At 46.7% G+C, this 26,226-nt stretch overlaps 1 protein-coding gene across 5 annotated transcripts in view; it reads left to right on the plus strand.

Moving 5' to 3' along the window:
- Positions 1-4,760: 4,760 nt before the first annotated feature.
- LOC142576753 (CUE domain-containing protein 1) overlaps positions 4,761-26,226 on the plus strand; it is a 146,490-nt gene continuing 125,024 nt past the window's right edge. For all 5 annotated transcript variants that reach the window (XR_012826957.1, XR_012826956.1, XM_075687031.1 and 2 more), the window contains exons 1-3: positions 4,761-5,030; positions 10,807-10,913; positions 12,194-12,453. Coding sequence is in view for 3 of the 5 variants with exons in the window: in XM_075687031.1 (XP_075543146.1) it covers positions 10,815-10,913; positions 12,194-12,453 (359 nt within the window). In the remaining 2 variants the exon portion in view is untranslated. The remainder of the gene's footprint in view (positions 5,031-10,806; positions 10,914-12,193; positions 12,454-26,226) is intronic.

The following is a 26,226-nucleotide window of genomic DNA, read 5'->3' on the forward strand; positions in this document are numbered from 1 at the left end:
ATTTCGACCACCTGGGGTTCTTTAACGTGCACCTAAATATGAAGCTGCGATTCTGGGCCATTGTGTTTGAAAGATGACCAAGGCCTGGATTCCATACCGAAGAAGCGTACTCGAGTCTTGCGCGTACAAGGGTCTTGTATACCAAAAGTTTTAGCGATGAAGGTGACACGTAGAAGTTGCTGCGTAAATAGCCAAGCATCCGGTTGGCGTTGTTACATATGTACTCATGTGCTTCGCCCACGATAGGTTAGTGGTTATGTGTACTCCTAGATATCTATACGACGTCACATTTTCTAGCACTGAACCTTCGAGATGATAGTTGTAAACATTATTACAATTTGCATTACGTGAAATTCTCATTACTCTGCATTTGTTAGTATTTAGGCGCATGTTCCATGACGCACACCAAGCGGAAATATTGTCAAGGTCAGATTGAAGCTTCGTAGTGTCAGAACTATTAGAAATTACCCGGTAGATGACGCAATCATCGGCAAACAGTTTAATGGAGGAGTTAACAAAATTAGGCAAGTCAGTTATGTAAATGAGGAAAAACAACGGAGCCGAGCTCACTGCGGCACACCCGAGTTAACTGGAGAAAGGGATGATTTGCAGTCATCAGCGGTTACAAATTGGGTCCGGTTTAAAAGAAAATTTTCGATCCATGTAAGTATTTGATGATCAATGTTTAGTTTGCGTAGTTTCGGCTAGAAATAGATGTTTTTGAGACACGAGATGAAATGCTTTAGAGGAATCTAAGAATATACAATTTATTACTGATCCATTATCTAACGTAGTTGCGTTTCGCATGAATATGACTTAAGAAAACCATGCTGCAATGAAGAAAAACATGAATTAGCCTCCAGAAAAGTAAGTTATTGCGAATAGATGATGATGTCACAGGTTTAAAACTATTTACATGGTGTATTTGCAACGCGTATATAAACAGCAGCCGAGAATCCCGAGAGGCTGTTGCAAGTTCGTCGTCTTCACCGTCGACGACCTCCTTCTCGTTTCCCGCCGTAATACGACTCCGGGCAGAACAAGCCCGGCGCTTCGGGCCGTCGGTGAGGGCGACGCGCACGACGTCGGGCGATGTGGACGCGGGCGGCACTGGTCGTAGGGCCTTTGCAGCGCTTCTCGGAGAGCCCCGCTCGGCGGCCAAAGTAGCGCGAGAGAGCCTGGCGGAAAATATGTCACGACGGCGGCGACTGTAAGCGTGCCGTTGAGATTCCTGCGACGCCAACAGACGAGTACGGGCAAACTGGCGCGCATGGTTAGCGCGGGCGATGGCGTCGCGGGCATACTCGGTCCTCGAATCCTGTATCGAGGGGAATGAAGCGTCCAATGGTAATACAGGGTCACGACCGAAGAGTAAGTAAAATGGGGAATACCCATAAATATCGTGCTGTGATGAAATATAGACAGGCATGACATAAGGGAGACCCACATCCCAGTCCTGATGGTCGGGTGAAACGTATTTAGATAGCATGTCAGTAAGGGTTCGATAAGTCGCTCAGTAAGGCCGTTGGTCTTGGGATGATAGGAGGTAGCCAGTTTGTGCATCGTAGAACATGAGCGCAGGATATCGGCGATGACTCGGGAGAGGAACGTGCGGCCTCTGTCAGTAAGGAGCAGTCGCGGGGCGCCATGTACTAAAATGATATCCCGGAGTAGGAAATCTGCGACGTTGGTTGCGCCGCTCGTGGGAAGTGCCCGAGTAATGGTATAGCGCGTTGCGTAATCAGTAGCGACAGCGATCCACCTCTTGCCGGAGCTGGACGGGGTAAAGGACCAAGGAGATCCAAAACCCACGTGAAAGAACGGCTCAGGCGGAATTTCGATCGGCTGTAAGTACCCGGCAGGAAGCGTTGCTGGCTTTTTGCTATGTTGACAGGGCTTGCAAGCAGCTACATAGCGCCGTACGGAGCGTGCGAGGCAGGGCCAGTAGAAGCGGTGGCGCACGCGGTCGTAAGTGCGAGCAAAGCCAAGGTGCCCGCCAGTTGGGGCGTCATGCAGCTCCTGAAGTACGGTTGAGTGGAGGTGTTGAGGAACGACAAGGAGAAGGGGAGGACCGTCAGCATGAAAACTGCGTCGTTACAATATCCCGTCGTTGAGAACGAACCACCGTAACGATGAATCAGTAGGAGTAGATTCCATTCGGTCAGTGAGGGTCCTCAATGTAGCGTCATGGCATTGCCCGTTGGCCATGTCCAAAAGCTGGGAAATGGAAAGAACACTTGCGGAAGCATCAATGTCGGCATTGGCGGGCGTGTGTACAGGGTAACGGTACAAACAGCCGGCGTCCTTGTGTAGGCGACCAGACCTATACACCACCGAATAGGAATACTCTTCTAGCCGCAAGGCCCATCGTCCAAGCCTCCCTGTGGGATCTTTTAAGGACGAAAGCGAACAGAGGGCGGGGGGGTCCATTACAATGGGGGATCAGAAAACTTGTTTGTGGGAGTTCATAGTGTTTTTTTTTATTGTTTACCCTAGGTAGGACATTAGGCAATATAAAAGCAAGAGGTTGGTGGCACAACCCACCGCCCCCTTCCAAAGGGGACGCTCATAGCATCCATCCATCCATGGAAAAGGGCGGAATTTCGCCACTGCCCACACAACGGCCAAACATTCGCACTCGGGAATAGAGTAGTTCTGCTCCGCAGGTGACAAAAGACGGCTAGCGTACGCGATGACACGTTCATGGCCGTGTTGAACTGGTTCCAAGACGGCACCGATTCCGTGGCCACAGCATTGGCAAGCAGCTCTGCAGGGGCGGAAGTATAGCGAAGTGTCCTAGAATCGGTGGCGTGGTGAGCACGGCGGTAAGGCGAGAAAAGGCGGTGGCCTGAGAGGATCCCCACGAAAACGGCACACTTTTCTTCGGGAGATCTTTGAGAGGGCGTGCTATGGCGGCAAAATTTTTAACAAAGTGGCGGAAGTAAGAGCAAAGGCCCACGGAAACGATATGTTCAAGAATTTTACAACAGACGCTAGTTATCGAGATCGGCCCATAGTTAGGCGATGATTGTTTGTTGCCTGATTTAAACAATGGTGTCACCTTGCCCACCTTCCAATCGCTTAATTGGCATGCAAACAGATTGGAGGGACCGAGAAAACAATTTTGAAAGAATAATGGATCAATAAACCTCGATGTTCTTTAAAAACTTCGTGTTAATGTCATCAGTTCCCGATGAAGAAGAAAGTTTTAAACCTTGAATGATGCACTTTACATCAACCCAATCAATGTGCACAGGATTCATGGGTGAAAACTGTGAGCCATCAAAGTTCGGGAAACGAGCACAACGTAACTGGGAAAGCGATTTAGAAATTAAGCACATCGCAGCACTCGGAAACCGAAAAAGTAACACCGTTACTATCAGTTAAGAATACAGAGTTGTCCTTTGAGTCATTGACCAAGCTCCATTTTTTTTTATATTTTGTTTCAGAAGCGTGGGAAGCGTATCACGGTAAAAAAAAAAAAAAGAAGTTTTGCTTTCTTTACTGCATCTTTGTACTTAGCAGTAGTTCGGTGATAAGAAAGCCACCGTTCATGCACATTCGTACGCTTCGCTTTACGAAAGAGGCGCATTTTCTTATTGAGTAAACGTTTCAATGAAACGTTAAACCAAGGGGACCGATACTTGCATGATATGATGCGTAATGGGATGTATTTATTTATTAAGTACCTAGTTGTTTCTTTAAAGATGATCCAATTACATTCAACTGAGCGTTCGTCAAAATTTGGCATGTAATTATCAAGAAAAATTTCCAGTCCTTGGTTGATGGCTGTAAAGTTCCCTTTGATATAATCTCGAATCTGTTTTGGTCTGCTCAGCGGGCGAATAACATTTTCTTTAAGCACAAAGTGAATGAAACAGCGGTCACTTAGTCCTGGTAGGAAGGTTGGTTCGTGAACTAGATTGGGAGTAGTAAAGAAGAGATCTTATTCTCCCTGCACCACCGAAGAACCAGTGTGATATGCGGTCGGATGGACTATAACATATCCAAAGCCCCCCCCCCCCACCCCTGAGAGTGCCAGCAGATTAGTTAGGGCTAACAGTATACTAAGCATGCAGCAACCCCATCCCTACTTTTCTGCATATTTTGATTAGCACTCCCCCCTGGAGGCTGCGTACCCTGGACGCATCCCAGGTACGTGAGATGTTGAATCGTTTGGATTTTCGTTGCATTCATTTAATTCTTGCTTCGCCACTGTCGAATGACTTTTTTGCCTTCTTTAAGCTGCAGAATAATAGTGGTTGGATGAGAAAATATTTACACAACAGACTACATGGCACTGATTATGACTGCAACTGTCATGCACGCTGTTCCTGCGGTCTAACGCGATAGTGAGCATCCCGAATCCCCGACAGGAGAGAGAAAAAACGAAAGAAAGGTTCTTCACGGCACACACTTACAGTTTCTTGTATCTACGGTACTTTGAAGTTCAAATAGCAATTATGTTTTCTCAGAAAATTCTTCCAGTTTGAGCCACGACGGACCTCGTTTGAATCGTTTATAACTGCAGCAGACGAAACGCGAAACTGTTCATGGAGACGCCCGCTGAGGATAATTATTGAAAATGTTTATGACATATTTGTATTTTAAGTTTTTCGCCGAGATATCAGCATGAATCTTCGAAAAAGCGTTATTGATAAAGGCATGCGCGTAAGCTTAAGTATGAGTCGCCACCTGCTGGTGGAAGGCGAAGCTTTCTAGCTAGAAGCAAAGGAGCCTGAAGGAGCGAGCAACCGCAAGTGCTGCTTGCATGGAGTCGGCCGGCAGCCCATAGGCAGTCCCTTAACGTTGGTTTCGCTGCATTAACACTGATCCTCCGTATCCTGCTCCAGATCAGCGGTTTCTAAGGGCATAGTGGCGAGTGTCGACCGACTGAGTGGTGGCCTAATTTAATCTGCGCCGTCTTAAAGTGCCACTTGTGGCCTCCCTTTCGCCCGTGAGCCGCATGTAGAAGTGGCGGCGGCCACAGGTCGTGAGGATCAATTCACGTCCGCAAGATCGCGTCAACGGTGAGATGTTGTTTTCTTTCCGCCGTACATAGTCGCGGACTCTCTCTCTCCTACAGATCTCATGTGGCCGCTGACGGAGTCTTCAGCGCTGATCGTCGCGCACGCCGATGTGGGAAGAGCGATAATATATTGCTGCGGGCATGTGAGCCCCGCGCGGCGAAATGTTTTCCCCCGCGCCGTATGCGTCCTCTCTGTGGGTGCACCGCGGCGAAGGGGTTGTCTGATGCAGCGGCGCAGGCCTAGATCACACGGAGCGAAGTTATCAGCGCGCGCGTGTAATTACTTTCGCTTTCACGCTAGCAGCGGTTCCAGTGCGGCTACAGTTGCAGCGCGTACGGGTCGTAGCTAATCGCGACAGCACGATGGCCTGCCGGCTTTCGATGAGGACCAGTTTACCCCTCGTAGAATGCAGCAGTTGCGGACATTAATTGAAATAAAACATACTAACCATTTATTTATCCCTGCAGTCGTATATGTTGGGAAGCTTTGGTCCGTGATGCAGGCAAACTGCGTAGTAGCTGCAAACTGATTCACGTCGTAGAAGCAGAATGAGGTCGTCGACTGTCTAAATAATACTGGTCACCAGAGCAGCCGTGTGGTTTTCGAGCCGACAAAAATATGTGCGCTGGCGATCGAATCAGATTGAGCGTCGCGCGTGAACAATACGCACGCATCAATAAATATTGCTGCACTCAGAACCCTAGACTTTGAGATTGTTGTGATAAAAATTTGTTCGAGTTCCTTTTTCATGTGCATCTACAAAGATTATTCTTTACAATGGCATGGGTACCTGATATAGTCTCGTATTGGGCATGCAAAAGGCTAGTGTGTGTGCGTGTGTGTGTGTCAGGTTAATAAAGACAGCCAACTAGTAAACAGCATATACTTGGACTCATGTCATCATTGATCAGTGTACGTATTACTTGCTAATTGTGTACCATATGTTTCAAATTGTTAATGTCGGTCATGTTCAATATATATTCTGCGGGCATTAATTCCATAGCTAGAATTGCCTAAATACAATGTCACATCACAATCTATGGATTTTTCTTTGATTTGCATTAAGTGATAAGTGGAAGGATGACCTTGATTTTTACATAAACTATACACTAAAGTGGTATCCTTTCCTCCATAATTCTCTAAATTTCTTGCACTCATGCCAAGATTCTCTTGACACTCAGATGTTAACCAAGAATTTCCCTAGGAAGGAACATTTTCTGCATTGAATAGTGCCGGAAAGCCATAGATTTAGTGTGTCGGAAAGCATTAAGAGCAAAAGCAACAAAAGTAAAGTACTGCTTGTTACAATTTGGAAGTTGTGATATTATTTTCTGATCAATGCTAATGTTAGGGCCTGATTATGCTCTACCTTTGCAAGCATAACGTAACTATTAACTTCTTATAAATAATGTATCTTTGTTGGCATTTGAGTCCTTGTTGTCTAATTTTTACATTTAACTTCGTCATTCACACATGTGTACCATGCCTGACAACTGTACTGCTCCAGCGATGTCTTGTGTACATGGCTTGTAAGTTTAGTGAAATCTGGTCAATAAAGAACAAGCAACTAAAACACAGCTAGCATGTTGTACTTACTAAGTATTACCAGGAAAGCAAATAGTCTACGATAACACAAATAACATGGGAATTAATTTCAGATGTTCTCCTGTGCTTAATCATTTGTTAATGTAAAAACAACTATTAAACTGAATGACGGCTTATTTTTTTCTGTAATCTTTAAAGCAAGTGAATACGGTAGGGCCCAGCAATTTCAAACAAAATGAAAACGTTATACCTTGTTTTAAGTTAATCAGACTGCCAATGTAATGCAATGCTATTTCACAGTTGAATGCATATAGTGACATTAGTATTCCGTTTAGCATCTAAAGAGAAATAATTATTTATTGTCCTTTAGTTTTCTTGTAATAATATTAATAATATTCTACCTCCAGCCTCTATCAATATCCTTAGCAACTCACTCGCCATTGTGTTGTTTTAACCCTTTCCCTATCTTTTATGAACATAGTTATCGCCTTATATATAGTTATTTTATTATTAGTATACTCGTCATCAGAAAAAAATATGTCATGATGTGAACCGATGATGATGCTAGGCATCTATCAACATCAGTGGCATTGGGTATATCCTTTCTTCTTGGGGAGGGGGGGGAGGGGCTGCTTGGAGGCTTGTTAGAAATATGGGTGCCCGTATGCTGCATTTCTGAGACGCTGGCACAATTTTCATCATTTTGTGCAGTTCAGGGTCTTTCAGAGAAAAACCTCAGGTGCCAACAAAAACAGTGCAGTAGCCATCTTGATGATGTGATGACTGCAGCAGGGCAACACTGATGACAGCAATGAAGATGATGCGCTTGGTGTGTCGTCTTCTCTCACGTCCGTGTCGTTTTTTAGTGTTGCGCAATATCATTTAAGTAATGAAGATGATACAACAATGACATCACAGGAGTGATGGATGAGGAAGCAGCATCGACAGGAATGGTTTCAGATGTCACGGACACACGATTGAATCCTGACTGGAAATAAGTAGAGCTTTTTGTTTGAGTGACTCCTGCTGCTGTGGAAACACAACAGCTGGGGGAGGTGCCACGAAATCTCTATGAAATAACCTTTAACAGCTGTCATCACAAGAGATGTGTTGCCGCGTGTTGTCCTGGTGCTTTTCAATGCATAACAATAGCTGACACTCTTCGACTGCAGTTTGACTGCATCATATTGAATGTTCTGACTACTATCACTCACATACTCACGTACGGGGCAGAAGTACTATCGTACTTCTAGAAGTACACTCGTATGTGAGTACTCACTAAGTACTCACGTACGGGGCAGAAAGCTGGAGGCTTACGAAAAGGGTTCTGCTGAAATTGAGGACGACGCAACAAGCTATGGAAAGAAGAATGATGGGTGTAATGTTAAGGTATAAGAAGAGAGCAGATCGGGTGAGGGAACAAACGTTAGTTAATGACATGTTAGTTGAAATCAAGAAAAAGAAATGGGCATGGGCAGGACATGTAATGAGGAGAAAATATAACCGATGGTCATCAAGGGTTACGGACTAGATTCCAAGAGAAGGAAAGCGTAGCAGGGGGCGCCAGAAAGTTAGGTGGGTGGATGAGATTAAGAAGTTTGCAGGGACGACATGGCCACAACTAGTACATGACCGGGGTAGTTGGAGAAGTATGGGAGAGGCCTTTGCCCTGCAGTGGACGTAACTAGGATGATGATGATGATGATGATGATGATGATGATGATGATGATGATGATGACATTTTGTTTCTCTTCGTTTTAGGCTGTGTGATCCTGGGAAACAAAGACAACACAGGCATAGCTCACATTGCTGTGAGCCCACAGATGTGGTTATACGACGCCATGTCAGATTGCTGTTCCATCCATTCTATCTTTCCACGAGACAAATAATGGCCTTTCTAAGCCTAGCAGCCAATGCTCACGAAATGTGCCAGCCACTTCAGCTGGCATGTCCACACATGCACACACGTGGGGATACTAAACAGATCTGAGCCCGTGGTCCTGCCACTAGATAGCTAATCCTACCAGCACTGCTCGCCGTTAACACCTTGCACTTTAATTGCAATCAATCCAATATCTTCAAAACCCATGCAGTGGAAATGTTTTTCCTTTAGCAATATGTTACTTGTATTGACAGGCATCAGTAATTGGGATAGTCACAGGTAAATTAATTAATTAATTAAAAGCGCTTGTTACGTTAGTAAGTTACTTTAGGGCACCCATTGCCGTTGTGGAAACAAAGCTGGTCAGTGCCCAAGGCATGTGCACCTGGCAGGAATTCTGAGACTAGCGCCAGTTTTTCAGCAGAAGCTTGATGTGGGCGAGTTGGTTTTGCATACTTAATGAAAAGAGCGCTACGAAGACGCGGACTAAAAGAACAACATGTACGACGGACAAAGCGCTACTTCCAACTAAATGTTTTTTTGAAGAAACAGGTCTTTAAATAGATGCAACCAAGAATGGCCCATCGTGACATCACAACCTCCCTATCTCACTAGAAAAGCTATATCTTTTTCGGTAAGCGTCACTGAAGGACAACTAATGCACATGCCCTCGGCCTTTGCAATGTAAAAAGCTTCTAATATCTCCCGTTCTAGTCTATCCCGTTCTAGTTTTCGGTAAGCGTCTCTAAGAAACTTGCAGCGCAGTACACTGCTTGCAATAGTAATGTCGTATATGAGATACCCCTAAGTTGCCAACAGGTTTATATCGGTCGGTATTTAAAGTCCTGTTTCTTCAAAAAAACATTTATTTGGAAGTAGCACCTTGTGCGTCGTACGTGTTGTTCTTTTAGTCCGCGTCTTCATAGCGCTCTTTTCATTAAGCAGTTTTTCAGATATTTCTCCCCAAAGAAATGCAATGGCTATTTCAGTTGACATTACTGCAAGAAAGCCTTCCTTGTGCAGTGCTTTCAAGGTACCGAATCTGGGTACCTTGGAAGCACATCAGTGCTTCCAATGAAACAAGCATGCTCAGTGAAATCGAGAATATGACAAACTCCTGTCAGGTAAAGACAGAATATGATTAAAGATAAAAACAACCACCAATCACAAATGGTTCAGTAATGTCAACATTTCTGCTCCGACACAGGAACCTTGTTAGAAAAGTCTCATGCAGGAGCAAAAGCGTTAGTGTTGCTAAATCTTTTGTAGTTCGTTTGTCTTTATCTTTTAACAGACTTATTCAGTGTATCAGATCGTTTGCAGCCTTGAATGCTGCTGCCACGGTAACGTGAGCAAAAAGATTGAAGGATTCCTTTTTGCTCATCTCCAGCACAACATGCTATTCATCTCATTTTTTTTTTTTTTTTTGTTAGAGGAGGCCTTTTCTTGTACAGAATTTAGCTAATGAAACTGTGCGTAGGCAGCATGTGCAAGCACGCAATTTAAACAAGGGCACAATTTGTCTAATCCTGATACTTCCTTGCTGTAATACAGAATGCAGCATTTTTCTTTGACGAACTTCGCACTGCACATTGTGTGAGAAAGCTGCATGTCCACATGATGCTGGCACATTGAAACTGATTCCGATGCACCGAACACTTCTCCGAAAGTCTGCGTGGTATTTATTTTTCCTTGGCATTTGATAATTTGCTGTTCACTAAAATTGTCTAATGAATGGCATGGAACAGCGTAGACGTGACAGCAATCCAGGATGGCTGTGTAATTTCACCAAAGTTGTAGCATGCCATTTGTGCAGTTGTCTCGAAGAATTTTTGCCTGAACACATTTTTGCCTAAACTAGGTTGCACATGCATTTTGCTTCAAGTGTGAAGCAGAACGACACATGTCAAGTGTATTGAACATTACAGCGTCTACAAGTCTTAGAAACAAAGCGTGAGAAGAACTGTCACTGCCTTCAGAAAAGCCGCTCTCAGCAATGGGGCTGCGCAGACCTGGAGCCATGCACCGCTGCGTGTGGCAGCACCAGGAGGGCATCGGTGAAGCATGCGCACTCTCCTGAAGCCAGCCGCTGCCTACAGCGGTGGCTCAGTGGGTGCAGCGGGTGCCTGCAGAGTTGTGCTTTTGAACTCCTGGCAAGAGAGGCCACACTCTGGTGAGGGCAGAATCACCTGTGCTTTGGGTGCGCGTTATGAAGAACTCCAGGCGGCAAAAATTGATCCAGTGTTCCACAGAACATTATCATCCATAGCCCATGTGTTGTTTTGGGACTCTAGCAACCGGTTGAGCGAGCAGTTGACAGTGTTTGACAACAGAGAACCGTGCATGCAGGTGCAGCGATGACCAGCCCGGCTGAGGTGGCACCCGAGGAACGCCTGTCGGCCCCTAACCGTAGCCCGCCACGCCGACCACCCGTCACACAACTAGAATTCAGACAGGTAGGCTCCTAGAGTGCTTGGCATTCTTAACAAAATAATGCCAAGGAGATGAGCGCACAACCTTTCTCATCACTGAAAACATCACTAGGGCTTGTCAAGCTATCGCTTTTGATGAGTCTTCCTGCAATATGATCAAGTAACAAGGCCCAATTCAAAATTTACTTCGGTATTTCAACAGCAATATGTGTGAACTAAAAAACAGAGGTGATGCAGTCTTTCATAAATTGTGGCTTTGTTTTTGTTATGCATGTGCAAATACTTATTCTTGAAGGCAGATCGAGTTTCATTCGAACAGCCATAAAAACATATTAAACATATTAAATTCAAATACAAACTGCATAGTTATTCATTAATTTTCTGATATAGTCTTCAAAATGCTCTTGAATGATAAATTATTTGCACTTGACTTTAAATTTCAAGCAATACAACACTGAAGTGTTGTTTGTTTTTTCTCATAATGAACATGTAGCATAATGTTCTAGTATTTTAGTAAACCACAGCATGCCATGAAAGTATGAATATGATTAGTAAACAGCAACAGAAATTTCAAATGATGCTTTAGATGTTGAGTATCAAATTTTCTCTTATATTACCAAACAGTGTAGGCTAAGAAAGAGTGCAGTGAGCATAAGAGAATGCAGTAGCCGGGCACACTTTGGCACGGGTTGAAGGAATGCAGTAGCTGGGCAAAATCTTTAATAGAACAGACCACTAAATGACCACAGCGTTGATGATCCTGTAGTCAAGGACAAAAGTTACAGTAGTTGTACCTAACATTCTTCCTCATATTAGGAAACATTATTTAAAAAGCAAGCTCAGTTTGTTTCTTGTAAGCAGTGTTCCCTACTGCAATTTCCCCATGTAAATCTTGCTCCCCTCACAATTTTTTCTTTTGTTTTGTCTCGACTGACTAAGTTCCTTTAAATAAGCTATGTTGACATACGACTTGTACTTGTATAGCTGCCTACACACAAGTGAAAAACATACCTTATTAGAAAAACATAGCAAGAGCTTCAAAACAATATTTTAATATCTCGATATGTCACAGAGCCTACCAACAGTTTGTACAGATCTGTTTGTTTTTTAAATTATTCTTTTCCCAGTATTATCTTCAGCCCTTACCGTCTATCCACTGGTTTGCCTATAGGTGACAACAGCAGCAGGGCCAGTTACAAAAAGCAAAAAAAATGAACAAGGGAAGCCAGAAAACGGGGGCCCAACGTGCCAGAGTTGTTTTTGTGCGTGCCAGTACTCCACCGTACATCGTCTGTTGGCTGCAGGCAATGCGTGACTTCCGGAGCATGTTTCCCGAGATGGAGGCAGGGGTCATCGAGGCGGTGCTTCGTGCCAATGGTGGCGCCGTGGATGCCAGCATTGACCAGCTGCTCGCCATGGCCACGGACAACGACAACGAGCGCCTGCGCACCGAGCTGGAGGCCACCGAGAACGCCGAGGCCCCGCCGCACTACTCGCCGCCCCCGGCTGCGCCTCCCCCGTCCTACCAGCAGGCCACCTGCGCGCCCACGGCAGCGCCGGCCAGGTCAGTGTGCGTTCAACGGTGGCACACACACGGCGCCTTATTGCATGTCATCATCAGTGCAGGTAGCGGGTGCTCCTTTTTTTATTCAGACCATACAGAATTTTTAAAAATTGCCTTTGGCAAATGGCATAATTCTAGTCATTGAGCTGAATTACTGTTAGAGGCGAACATTATTTCCACAAGAAATCAAAATGCATGAATGACTAATTAATAAACTTTTACTAACTATTTGTAGCCAATGAATTTACAAGTTCGCTTGGAACAAGTTTTCAAGATGACACCAGTTTCGAGCTGTTTGTCCCCAAAGTGTGAGATGAAATGTATGGACATTCCAGTTACTTTTCTGCTTGAATTATAAAACAGTTGTTTCTTTAAAAAAGTTGAACAATAGTGTACTTTTACAAGTTCTATAGGCACCTACCTAGAAACCCGCGCAATCCTTTGAAGCTGTTGCAAGTAGATATGCCTTGCAAACTCACCAGCTACAATTCTTACATGGCAATAATTATTTAATAAGTTTATTAGTGAATTTTGTTGATTAGTTGATTATCCGTTTCAATTTCCCATGCAAGTAATGTTCACTGCTTTCAGTAATCCAGCTCAAGGACCCTGATTAAGCTATCTGATTTGGCTTCTTTTCTACCGATTTCCACATCTTCTGTCGACTAAACAAGCGTGGCAGGGGCATGCGGACGATGGCCGCTCACAACAGCCCCCTCTGTGTTCCACCGTGCCCTCCACCTCAATAGATGTCACTTGCGTGCTGCCGTGCCCCTGACCCGTTATAATGGGGGCTCGTTACTGCCCGCCGGACACAGATGCCACATTTATAAGTAATTTCCACAATGCTCTTCATTCCTTTGCGAGAGCATGTCATAATGTTTCGATAATCTTACTTGGTGACCTTAATTTTCCCGGCATAACATGGTCCAATATGGTGCAAACAGCATCAAAACATAGCACTGAAAGTGCCTTCCTGAATTCATGCTTAACATTTGGATAGTTGCAGCTAATTTCTGAGCCGGCATGACAAACTGATCAGTCTTCTAACAGGCTTGACCTTTTACTGACAACTAATCCAGATAATTTCTCTTATATTACACATTTATCAGCTACAAGCAATCACAGTGTTCTTCACAAACATTCAAGTGTTACCTACCTAACCTTTCCCTGAAAAAATAAAGAAAACAATAACATTATATGATAAAGGTAACTACGCTGCCATAAGTAACAAACCGTCCATTTTTCAAGATTGGTTTCTCATAGGTTATGCCCTCTGCCCTATCGAAACTAACTCACGCCTCTTGAAACCCAAGCTGCACCATCTAATCCCAAGTTATGTACCTACCATCACAATCAGCATACAATCGGTTTCCCCATGGTTCAACACATTCAATAACAAAAAGAAGCGTCAATTCCAGTCCATAAAGATCTTAAACACTAAATGCGCTAGAGATACATACCAGACCACGGAAATGTTATTCGATTCTCTTGCTGCTAAAGCCAAGCGCTCATTCTACTCATTTACTTTAACCAGCATGTTACGCAATAACCCCGAACGATTCTGGGAAACTATCAACAGGTCATGCACTACACCTTCATCGAAAATTGTGCTAGGAGACGAACATAATAATTTGATCCCAGAAGACTGTGTTGCACAAGTACTAAATGAGACTTTGTTGTTCAGTTTTTCACAGTAGAGCCTGATAATGAACTACCTCATGCATTTCATGTGAATCACCCAACCATGTCTGAAATCAGGTTTGGATGCCGATGATTGTGAGCAAATGTGTGGGTGCAGGTCAGCCAGACGTACTAATTAAGGAATCATCCAAGACAGAGAGGAACGAATATATACACGGACAGCAGACGTGGGACTAGACACAAATTAAATACAGATAGTACATAAAACAGTGGTGCCGCACTATTGTCGCTAATCTCAGTTCAGTTCTGCGCCACTCACGGTTCCAGTGGTAGTCGATTCGAGCCGCAGAGGTTGAGTAGTGTTAGCTGGGGCGTAGCTCAGCCGCAAGTCACTACGACAGTGACGGGAGCCGGGGACCACTCCGGCCTCGGCGGGTGAAGAACGGCGATGAACGCCGTAGTGCAGCCTATCTCGGCAACACAGGAGCCGGAGCACAGCACGGTCTCGATAGGGCAGCACGGTGATGAACGCCACAACACAGCCTGTCATGATCCACCCCAGAGCGTGAACAAGGGAGGGCTTGTGGCACCCTCCAACAGACAGACGCTCCGCAGCGTGGTGGTGCTGAACGATGACTGACCGGCGAGCAGCCGTGCTCGTTGGTGTTTATTGTGGTGCGGTGACCAATGTTGCCTGCCAAGCTTTAGCAGGCCACCGAGCCTGGCGGCGAACGCACATTATGCCTGGGGGGGCGTCACATGCTTGCTACACCCCCTTACCCCCAGTTTGTTTGTTAAATAAAAAACAAACGTCCACATTCAAAATATGAGGCTCTGCCTCCACCCTAGCTGGGTCGACGGTGCCTGCTATCCAGGCGAGTAACGGTCTGGTGGCCTCCGTCGTCGAGTACTCCGCCTGGGCACCGGTGTTGATGGGTTGGGTGTGGCAACGCCAGGTGCTGCCTGAGCCAGCCTCGCTCCATCTGAAGGGTCCGTAGGGGTCGGCCTCGTGAGTGGTGCCGAGCTTGACACCGGTCCAACGGTTGCCACACCACTGGCTTCGGTTGCCGCCTCCGAGGTAGGTGGTGCTCTGCTGGGAGCGACTTGTGCTGCCGCTAGTCCTCCTGCGGGCTGGAACTCAGTGGCAGTCGAGAGTGCTGGCCAGGTCCCGAGGCGAGGCCTGACATGGTCGGCGTGTCTGTGCCACATGGCCCCATCTTGCATGCGGACGAGCAGCGATGAGGCGCTGGCAGGAGACACCACCTGTCCCGCAGACCAGGGTGGGCCAGGACGGAAGTTCCTGGCGAAAACTGGAGCTCCCGACTCTGGCAAAGGTCTGGGACGGCACCCTTGGTCAGCAGCCAGCTTCTGCTTCAGCTGCTTCAAAAGCGCTGTGGATCGGAGGTCCGGATGCAAGACGTCCAAGGGTGTCTTGACCATCCGACCCAGTAGGAGCTCACAGGGGGCATGGCTAGTGACATCGTGAGGTGTGGTCCGGTACTGGAATAGTATCCGGGCAATCTGCGTCCGGAAATCCCCAGTCTGGCTCTTCTTGAGCTTGTCTTTGATGGTTTGCACCACCCGCTCGGCTGCACCATTTGAAGCAGGGTGGTACGGCGGAACCATCATCCGGCGAATTCCGTTTTTCGTCAGCCAGGCCAGGTACTCTGCGCTGGTGAAAGCAGGACCATTGTTGGACACTATGACATCCGGCAACCCCTGGGCGGCGAAGACCTGTCGTAGCGCTGCAATGGTCGCGCCTGCTGATGGCGTGGTGACAGGTAGAACCTACACCCACTTTGAAAAGGTGTCCACCACCACCAGGCAGTAATGGCCCTTGAAGGGTCCCCCAAAATCCACATGTAGGCGGCACCAGGGTCTCTGTGGGAACGGCCAGGGGGTGCTTTCCACATTACGCAAGGCTCGCTGATGCTCCTGGCAGATTTGGCAGCTCTGCACCACATGCAGGCTGGCTTCCGGGTACTCTGGCAGACGAATGCCCAGTGCATGAATCCAGTTTCGGCCCAGCAGCGTCGGCGACAGCTCCTTCGTTAAGTAAAGGGGAAGGGTTGCCTCCCTATCGCCAAAGCAAACGCTGACCTGTGCCTGACCCTGGACCTGGGAGAGTTGCCTGGAGGAGCTGCGCAGCATCACGCCCGAAGCCTCGACGGACACGCTGGGGAAAGCACGCTTGAAGAGCTTCCCGGCCATTACAGACACGCTGGCCCCTGTGTCCAGCTCCATGGAAATGGGGTGCCTGCAGATTTCGACGGTCAGCTTGTATGGCGGCACAGACGACGGTACAAAGCCTGTGTGCCACATGTCGAAATTCAGCGGGTCCTCGGCCACGACGTGGAGCCTGGCCAAAGAACTTGAGCTTGCTGCCGCATGTCCCCGCCGCATACACTTGCGACGGCTACTCTGGCCGTGGGCTTGTCTGGTACCTGGGCTTGAATCAGGCTGCTGCTGCTGCTGCTGTTTGCTGTTCGTCCTTCCCCTTCGGCATACACGTGCCAGGTGCCCAGTTTTTCCGCACGTAAAGCATTGTGCTTGAGAGAACTGGCACTGTGAAGGAGAGTGGGCACCACCACAGCGACCGCAGGTAGTGGCCTTTGTCGCGAACTTGTTGACCGCCGCTTCCGCCGACGGTGAGCCAGTCACACGGGCAATCTCGCTGGTGACCTTGGCGGCAGCTTCCATTGCCAGCGCTGCCTTCACGGCGTCGTCCAGCAAGGGGTCGGGAAGCTCCAGGAGTCGCGTCTGCATGGTGGGGTTGTTGATTCCGCAGACGAAACGGTCCCGGAGCAGCGAGTCCAGCTGGTCCCCGAAGGCGCAGGCACTCGCTAACCCTCGTAGCGCAGCAACGAATTGCCCGAGGGTCTCTCCTTCCCGGTGGCTCTGGTTGTTGAAGCAGAAACACTCCATTAGTGTGGACGGTGCTGGGTTAAAATGTGAGCGCAGTATGGCAAGCAGCTCACCCAGCGTCTTAACGTGCGGCGTGGCTGGCTTGAGAAGGTCGAGCAAGAGGCTGAAGACGCGGGTCTCGCAGCTGGCCACGAAAATGTCCCGCTGTTTGGCCTCGGGTGTGTCGTTTGCCCGGAAGAACACATGGACTTGCTCCTCGTAAATTTGCCAGGCGGACCCATCTCCCTCGAACAGCTTGAGCCTTCCGTACAGCGGCATGGCGACAGCAACGGGGGGCGGTGTTCCGGTGCTCGCGGCGGCGTGGAACGCTCCGTGGGTACCCGTCGCCATCTTCATTGCCAGATCCTCGTGACACAGCCTGCCTCGCAAGTGTCAGGAGTCGGGGTGAAGCCTGGCAGGATCTGCCAGGTAGCCTTCGTGGACAGCGCTGTAAGCTGGGGCGAAGCCCGGTTCAGCAGGGGCAGAACCAGGGTTGCCGGGACGTGGCCTGCCACTCCGTCCGCAGGGCCCGGCGAGAGCTTCTCTTGCTGTCCCGCTCCACTTGCTGGCCCCATCGCTCGAGCCATGGGACTCATGATCTCGCGGGACTCATGCAGCAGTCACGTGCACACTCGTGCTTTTCAGCCTTGCACACCGACACAAGCACCGATTCCGACGCCCAAGCACTTCAAATGTCATCCTCCTACTACATGGTATTGCCAAAATCATCAATTCATTAAAGCTGACATCATCCACTGGTATAGATAGCATCAATGCTAAAATATTGAAGAATACTAAAATCGTAACAAGTGTGATCCTATCGCATATATTACAGCAGTTTCTTTCATATGGAGTGTTGCCACAAGACTGGAAGGTGGGTAAGGTCATTCCATTCCCAAAAAAAGGTACAAATCCTCGTCTAAAAATTATCGGCCCATATTCCTCACATGTGTCTGCTCAACGGTAATGGAACACGTTATCTATTCTCACATAGTTCAATTTCTAACATCTTTAAACTTTTTTAATAAAAACCAACACGGTTTCCAGAAAGGTGTTTCCTGCGATACTCAACTTTCTCTGTTTATTATTAGTATTGACGTATTACTATTGACATATTGACGTATTACTATTGACGTATTGACGTATTATTATTGACTTTCTCTGTTTATTATTAGTATTATTCGTATTAGTATTATTAGTATTGACGTAAGCATACCAATCGACGCTCTTTTTTTAGATTTCGAGAAAGCATTTGACAAAGTTCCTCATAAACGCCCGTTTATAAAGCTCTCATGCCTTGACCTTGATTACTTCGTTTTTGAATGGATTTATGACTTCCTAACTAACTGCCAGCAACTGAAAGCTGGCAATAAGCAGTCTTGTGCCTACTGTACTGACATCTCAGACATGCCTCAGGGCACGGTCCTAGGCCCACTATTATTCCTTGTATGCATCAACGATTTACCAAGTAACATTTTTTCTAATGTCAGATTCTTTGTAGAGAACTGCATCCTATATCATCAAATTAACATGTCTGACATCCACTCACTTCAGTCTGATCTCCACTGAATTGAAATCTGGTGGCTTACATCATTAAACACAAACAAAACATCACTACTTTCTTTACATCACCAGCAATATTACCCACTGCCAAATTTTTTATTTATAACTCCGAAATTTCATGTGTAAGTACACACAAGTACCTAGGTGCTAATTTGTTGTCAGATTTAACATGGTCCCTTGACATAACACGCATTACTAATGAAGCTAACTTCATTTTTGGTTGTCTACACCATAACCTTTATCTAGCACCTCCTTCCATCTGACTTCTCTCCTATCAGGCATTAATTAGACTGAAACTTGAATATGCATGCACTGTTTGGGACCCTCACCAAATTAACCTTAATAAAATGCTAGACTCTGTATAGAACCATGCAACCCAATTCATTTCCTAAGAATACTCGTATCATTCTAGTATCACCCAACTAAAATCGCGTGCAAACCTTGGGAAGTCTTTCATCACACCGCAGAATGGCACGTCTGTGTCTATTCAAGTTTTATCACACGTCACCCTGTACTCCTGCCATCAAACCAGCCCATCGTCATTCATATGGCACCAATCACGAAAAAGCTGTATACCCGCCATCAGCTCGAACCACTGCTCACCTTTCTTCATTTTTTGTCAGAACATCGCGAGATTGGAATGACCTTCCAACTGATGTTGTGCTCAACTCCGGTGGCACTGACTTCAAGAAAAGAATTTAAAAATTGTATAACATTCAACACATCTGTAAATAGCCCACCCCTCATGTAAAATCTCTTAATTGGTGCCTTTGAGGTATTGTAAGTCAATAAATTAATAATAAATCTGCTGTATCGGTACATTGCTTCATTATCCTGTAACGATAGTGAAGGCACACTGATGCTTTTTCCAGCACCTTTATGGATGGCGAAGGTTTCAACGATTTTGTGTTCATGTTGTTCAGGGTATCTGCCTAAAACTGTACACTGTGAAAGCATTGGCATAATGTTGCAAGTCTTTCAGTGATCATCGAGGTGGCTGACAGAACCTTTTACCGAGTATGCACGTTCTCAAAGTCTATCAATAATACATTGTCTTTAGCACTGTTGCCATCAAGTTACCACCAACCAGCCCAATTCAACACGCTACTTCTTCCTTTGTTAGTGACCCTTCTGCCTCACAATGTCTGTGATGCATCAAGTGACCAAGGTACTTTATGTATTTTATTTATTTATTTAATACATACTGCTAGCCTTATACATAAGGCTGTAGCAGGGTCGGGACACAAATACAACTGTGAAAGTGGTATCAAACATGGTTAACAGTTTCTGTTAATGGCAATTCCAAATATTGTGGGCAAAGAATAAAGGGCAGTACAGACACTTTCCTGCAACTCTTGTCAATGTATGCAATTAATATACACAAAGGTATTAATAGCACTATAAACATATTTAAAAGAAAGAAAACTTACCACGAACAATTACTGACATGAAAAACACCGATACATACATTTCATTTTTCAAGTTAAGGCAGTAGAGAAATACAATTGGTTAGTCTTGAGAGAAACATATCAGTTGAACTACTACCAATGACGTGTTCAGGCAGTGCATTCCATTCTGTTATTGTCCGTAGGAAAAATGAGAACTTAAATTCATCATTGTGGAATCCATACTCTTTCAAGTGTCTACTATGTTTTGTTCTAGTGGGCCTGGTGTCTGGGAACGATAGGAGTCGTCGGCTATTTCCGTTTACTTCATTATTTAAGAGCTGGAATACAAACTTGAGACGTAGAAGCTTTGCACGTTTGTTTATTGTGAAAAGACCTGCTCACGCAAGGAGTTCAGAAGGCGAATCACAGCGTCGATACTTGTTGTACACAAATCTAATTGCTTTCCTTTCTACTGCTTCTAATTTATCAGTACATCTTTTCCTGTGCGGAAACCAACCTATAATACCATATTGAAGAATTTAGCGAACTAATGATGTATACGCTAATAGTTTTGTACTTGGTGAAGCAGTCCGAAGTGACCGTTTTAGCGAGAGTGAAAAAGGCCTTACCTGAAATATATAACACCTGTTTATCCCATTTTAAGTCTGTGGAAATAATTACCCCAAGGTACTTGTAGTGGTCAACGACTTTTAACGGTATTTGATCTATTACATAGGGGAACATCAAAGGCTTTTTTTTTCTTGATATTGTCATACAGACAGATATATCTAGATTAATATTCATCTGCCATGATCGGCACCAGTTCGTAACATTTCTAAGTGCATCATTCAGAATAACTTGGTCTGTAGTATTGTTGATTTCTTTATATGTATTATACAATCATCTGCGAACATGCAGACTGTCACATCCGAGTTCTCAGCTAATTCATTAATAAAAATTAGGAAACGAATAGGAGCTAGTACTGTGCCCTGCGGCACTCCAGATTGAACAGGTGAGCGTTCGGATGAGTAGTCGTTGCAGTGAGTATACTGGGTCCTGTCTGAAAGGGAATTTTTAATCCATTTTGTGACCTTGCAATCACCAAATAAGTTATGAAGCTTCCAGAATAACTTAGCGTGCGATACCCCGTCAAAGGCTTTCGATAGATCAAGAAAGATAACGTCAGTTTGTCCGCGGTTATTGATGGAGGTTGCGAGGTCATGGATTGTTTCTGTTAGTTGTGTTGTCGTTGACCAGCCTTTTCTAAACCCATGTTGATTTTCACATAGAAGTTTGTTGTCGTTGACGAACGACATAATGTGTTTAAAGGGCCCCTGAAACGGTTCGGACAAATTTTGTAGACGCGTAGGGTACAGCTTAAGTAGAACATTCGCACCATAATTTAAGTCAAGCGCTACGTATTAATGGAGCTACAAGCGATTAGAAGCTACCCTCCTCCCTAGCCATGCTTTTCCTCCTCAACTTGTTCGCCGAGCGAGTGGGGCTAAGCTCCGCCTTCACTGGTTCAACGTCACGATGCGACGTCACATCGTCCACTTCCGGTTGTTTTGGAGCCCGCCCCCGCCCGCGCCAGACCGCTCCGCTAGCCGCTTGGCCGTCGACCCCAAGCGAGAGCTATCGAAGCAGCGTGCGTTGCGAGCATTCTGTCGTAGCGCCGAACGTGTCTTGTATTCCGGTAACCACAGGTAAGCTGGTCATTTCGGCAAATGACTGTAGGCATGTAGGCATAAACTCAAGCTGATGAAGGAACTTTAGCGTAGACGTACGTGAGCGGCCTGATCGGTCTGCACGGTCCATACACTTGTTGGTGCAGCGTTTAACCAGCCGAAAAAAGCGCTAATATTGCTCTAACCAAGTGTAAAACATTTTAAACATTTATAAAAACAACGTGTTCATGATTACACTCCTGCGAAAAATACACACCAGCAGCAAAGAAGAATACAATTCGTTGCTGCTACTGTGTATGGTTGAGCTGTGTGCCACCAGGTGGCTGCACCGTGCAGACCATTCGCATTTGCCCTTCTGCTCATCTGATGGCTCATCCCGTTACGGCAAAGTCAAGCGGCCAGACTCTGTCCCCTTGCGCTTGCGTTTTCCCTAATACCGGACTCGGGAAACGCTATTGCGTTAGTAATCTTCCGGTGTAAAGTGACGGCCACAAACGCGCAAATCCTGGCGCCGATCGGATAGCGGCAGTCCGATGCCCAGCAGCCAGTTCGCTCGTACGCTGCCTTGCAGAGGGACACGATGTCGCAGCTTGACATATTGCCACTCGCTACGTTTGCAGTCCACAAGGCAACAAAGTCGAATCATAGTGCTCGCGAAAAGACTGAGACCGACTCTGACCGCGGAGCTCTCTTCAAAATGGAGTACGTTGTAACACAAGCAGACGACACATGCTGTGTGCCGGAAGTGGTTAAGTGTACTGAAAAATTATTCTTGTGTATTCTCCTTATGTTACTTTCTCTTCATTAAAACAAATTAACTAACATTCCAACTATTACGAAGATCATTTGTTTACCATAAAGTTGGAAAAATTATCGATCACGCGCCCTTGTCAGCCAATCGGATAGCTCGCCCCACTGACGTCGTATGGGTGATTTCGGTCATATGGGTAGGGGCGGCTTAAAATTCCGCCGAGCAGTGCGCTGCGATCGGCAGCGATGTGCATATTTAAAACCTTATAATAAATTACACGCTTTACGCGGAGCACTTAGATGTGTCAATTAATGATCAGAAGGACCTACTCTAACGACTCAATACGTTTGTAGAAAATCGTCAAAAGCGTTTCAGGGTCCCTTTAAGTATGATATGTTCAAATACTTCGCAAACAGTACAAGTTAAAGGGGTGCAGACATCAAAATTTTCGTTCATGCGTTTGTTGATTCAAACGTTGCGTCATGCTTCACGGAGCACGATACACACAGCGGGATTCATATATATCCGATAAGTAATTTAATAATAGCATTATTATACCGAGCGATTTCGGTTTCGGTTTCTGGGCTCCTGGGGATGCTATGACGTCACAGAGGAGGAAACGCAACATGGCTTGGTCACGTGGCCCACAAAAAATAGTGACGTAAAACTATGCTGCGTCGTCTGCTCGCGCATACGCGTGCTCTGCCAGCAGAGGTCAACCACTGGCGATTCGAAGTGCATGTCGCGATTATTATAATTATTGCGAAGAGCGACAACAACGGTAAGAAAATATTGCGGCTTGTGAGAGTCGGTGATTCATTCCGAAGCGCCGTAAGCATTAGCTTTGAAGTGAACCGGAAAAGGCCTAGCGACGATATCGGCGGCGCTGAACGATCCGAGGCGGTGAAGCTGCCGTCGATGCCAGAGCGACCACTCCTCGGTCGCTGATTGGCCGCTTCGCCGTACGGCTGCCGCACAAATGGGTCCCAGGCCCGTCCTCTCTACGGCAAGGAAATCTCACCGTTCGCGAGCAAAACCGCCGTCGCACGGGGGCCCGCGAACGGCAAACGGGAGTGCGGCGAGTTTCCGTGCCGGTAACGTGGACGGGCCGGTAACAGGGAAAGGCCAAGCGAAGGAGAGTCCGCTCCGATCTGCCGAACTACGCGACTATACGAGGAGAGAAGCAGACAACACGAACGCCGCATATCCTGGTCCCATTCGGAGTCGGCCGGCTAGTGTTACACTCAAACGTGTAAAGGCCCGTCCGCAGGGCAACTCGCCGCACGCATTTTGCCGTTCGCGGGCCGGCGTGCGGCGTTCGTGTTGTGCACTTCTCTCCTTTTGTGTCCGTGTCTGGACGCCTTGCCCCTTCTTTGCATTAAGAAAGGATTTCTATATGCCTGTAGGTCGGTCGTAGTGGAGGCTATGCTCGGTTGCTCGGCTCAGCAGGCTCCGTAATCGGCATTTCATCGCTACTCATCATACGTCACGTTTTTGTGCTGGTGTGCTATGACGTCAATATTTTCGTTCCTCCTCTGTGACGTAGTAACTGCCGCGCTAGCGATGGGTCTCGACTACGAGAAGGAGTTTTTAATGACTCTTTGGAGCTCAATTAAAATTATTTTGAAATGTTTGCAGCGTCCAATACCTCGTTCTGGGTGACCTTGCATACGGAAGCAGCCTACAACATGCTTTTTATAGCCTCAAAATTTGGTGTCTCAACCCCTTTAAAGGAGCACTGACACAAAAATTTGAAGTCGAGATAACTTGTGAGATCGATTTAGTTGGTCACACACACATCGTCTATAAAATATCAGCGGCGAATATCGCTTAGAACATATTTAAAATAAATTTTAAAGTATGTGCGCCCAGCCAACCGCAAAAGAGAGCACCTCGCGACATTGACATCAACCGGGATTGTAAATAGCCAAGAAAACGCTACGTCATGTGGCTACGTCACGAATTTTCGTTGGCTGCCATGCGGCTTACATATGCTCTTCTCCTCTGTTGTTGCTTGTTCTAGCTGTTGTACTCGTAGTGGGACGCGCCACGTGTCGCTGCAACTGCAGTTTTTGTCGTGTCCATCGGGTTATTTCCCACACTATCAGCTTGACTGCGCTGCCACAACGTTCAACGCCGATTTGTTGAGTCTTATCATTGATTGTGGCCGATGCGAGGGTTTTGTTGAGGTTCGTCCTCGCCATCGCCGGCCGCAATATCTGAGTCGCTAAGTGATTGGCCACGTCTAAAGCGCGAGACACATAGCGCGATTTTCCGTGCAATCTGTTGTACGGCGCGTCGTGTGCGACTTGCCGCACGCGGCGATTCGGGACACATGGTACAATTGAGCGAGCGGCGGCCCAGACCGGCGCCCCTGCGTGGAAGTTCGGAATCCTGCGTAACTTCGAACAGAAAGTGAAAGCAACCGTATTTGCACAGCTATCTTGTTTGAAACAAACGATGACAATATAAACACGTCTATGCGAGCACTGTAGACGTGTTTCCGCAAGGCCGCGTTAGCAGTATCGGATCCGTTGACAGCCGCCGATGGCCAAGAGCCGGCAGGCATAGCTCGCTGGGCCATCGAATCCGACACCGGTCGCGCTTGTGACACGATCGCTTGCAGCTCGTATAACGAAGCGCCTATGTTAGTCGGCACAACGTGTACACAGTTATGTCACGCTTAAATTGCAGCACATTTGATTTCTTTGGCGCCAACAGAAGCGAACGAGCATGCCAAGCGAGCTTGCGATCGCTGGGAGACGATGTAGGCCTAGCTCGCCGGCCGTCTATCCGGGGCTGAGGGTACTTGCGATGCGTCCACAGCTCGTAATAAAGCGCCTAAATTTGTCAGCGCAATCAATGCCTGAACATTTATGTTTCACTTAAGTGAAAATACGGTTAGTTTTCCCGGATCCGTTAGTAGCGATGAGTAAACAGGCCAGTCAGGCAAGCCGCTTCGTATACAGACGATTGCTGGCGCGTCTGCGCTTACCGCGTCCGAGTAGAAATCACGCCAACGATTTACTATTTCGCACAACGTTTTTTAACTCGCACTATTTCGAGGTCACTTTATTCTAGGAGTTATTTCGTGTCAGAAACAAATTGTAGCCCATTTATGCGCCGTCGTCAGCGGCGAAAGAGGCCCGCGTTTCGACCAGAAAAAAAAAAACAGACATGATCGGAGCGGCGAGGCGCCCGCTCGCCGGCCCCGCCCCGCCGGGTCTACCACGTCACCATGACGTTCACGCTACCGGCGCTGTCATTGGCTGCGGTCGTTCGACCAATGCGGCAGTCGCACGACAATACGTCATGGCTTTTTGCGAACACGTGATCACTTTGTTTACACTCCCGTTTGCCCCATCTCGTTGCTCTCTGGAACCGAAGCTTCGACTGGTCGCTACAAAAAAGACTGCAAATAATTACCTGTCGCGCTCTGAAGTAAATGAGGTTTCGTGCCGTTATTACTGGGTCATTAACTACTTATTAAAGCAGAAAAAACCACGTGGATGTTTTTGTGTCAGTACTCCTTTAAAGAAATCGGCCTATAGTTAATATCGTACTTAACACACACTATCTATTGTACTTAACAATAACTATCGTACTTAACAGTTGTTTTGTCCTGGGAATAGTTACTGTATGAGCATGCCAGTCATACATTGCAAGCGAATTTTCATTGATGAGAGCACCAGAAAAGGAAGCACAAAACAATGCCCTGTCACATAGGCACCGACTATGGGGGGGTCACCGGGGCCCGACCCCCCTCTGGAGTGTTCCGGGGGAGGGGGGGCTTAGCCGCCCCTCCCCAGGTGATGCTGAAGCCAGCCCCTCCCCC

The sequence above is a fragment of the Dermacentor variabilis genome, chromosome 3, assembly GCF_050947875.1.
Source record: "Dermacentor variabilis isolate Ectoservices chromosome 3, ASM5094787v1, whole genome shotgun sequence".
Classification (NCBI taxonomy): Eukaryota; Metazoa; Arthropoda; class Arachnida; order Ixodida; family Ixodidae; genus Dermacentor; species Dermacentor variabilis.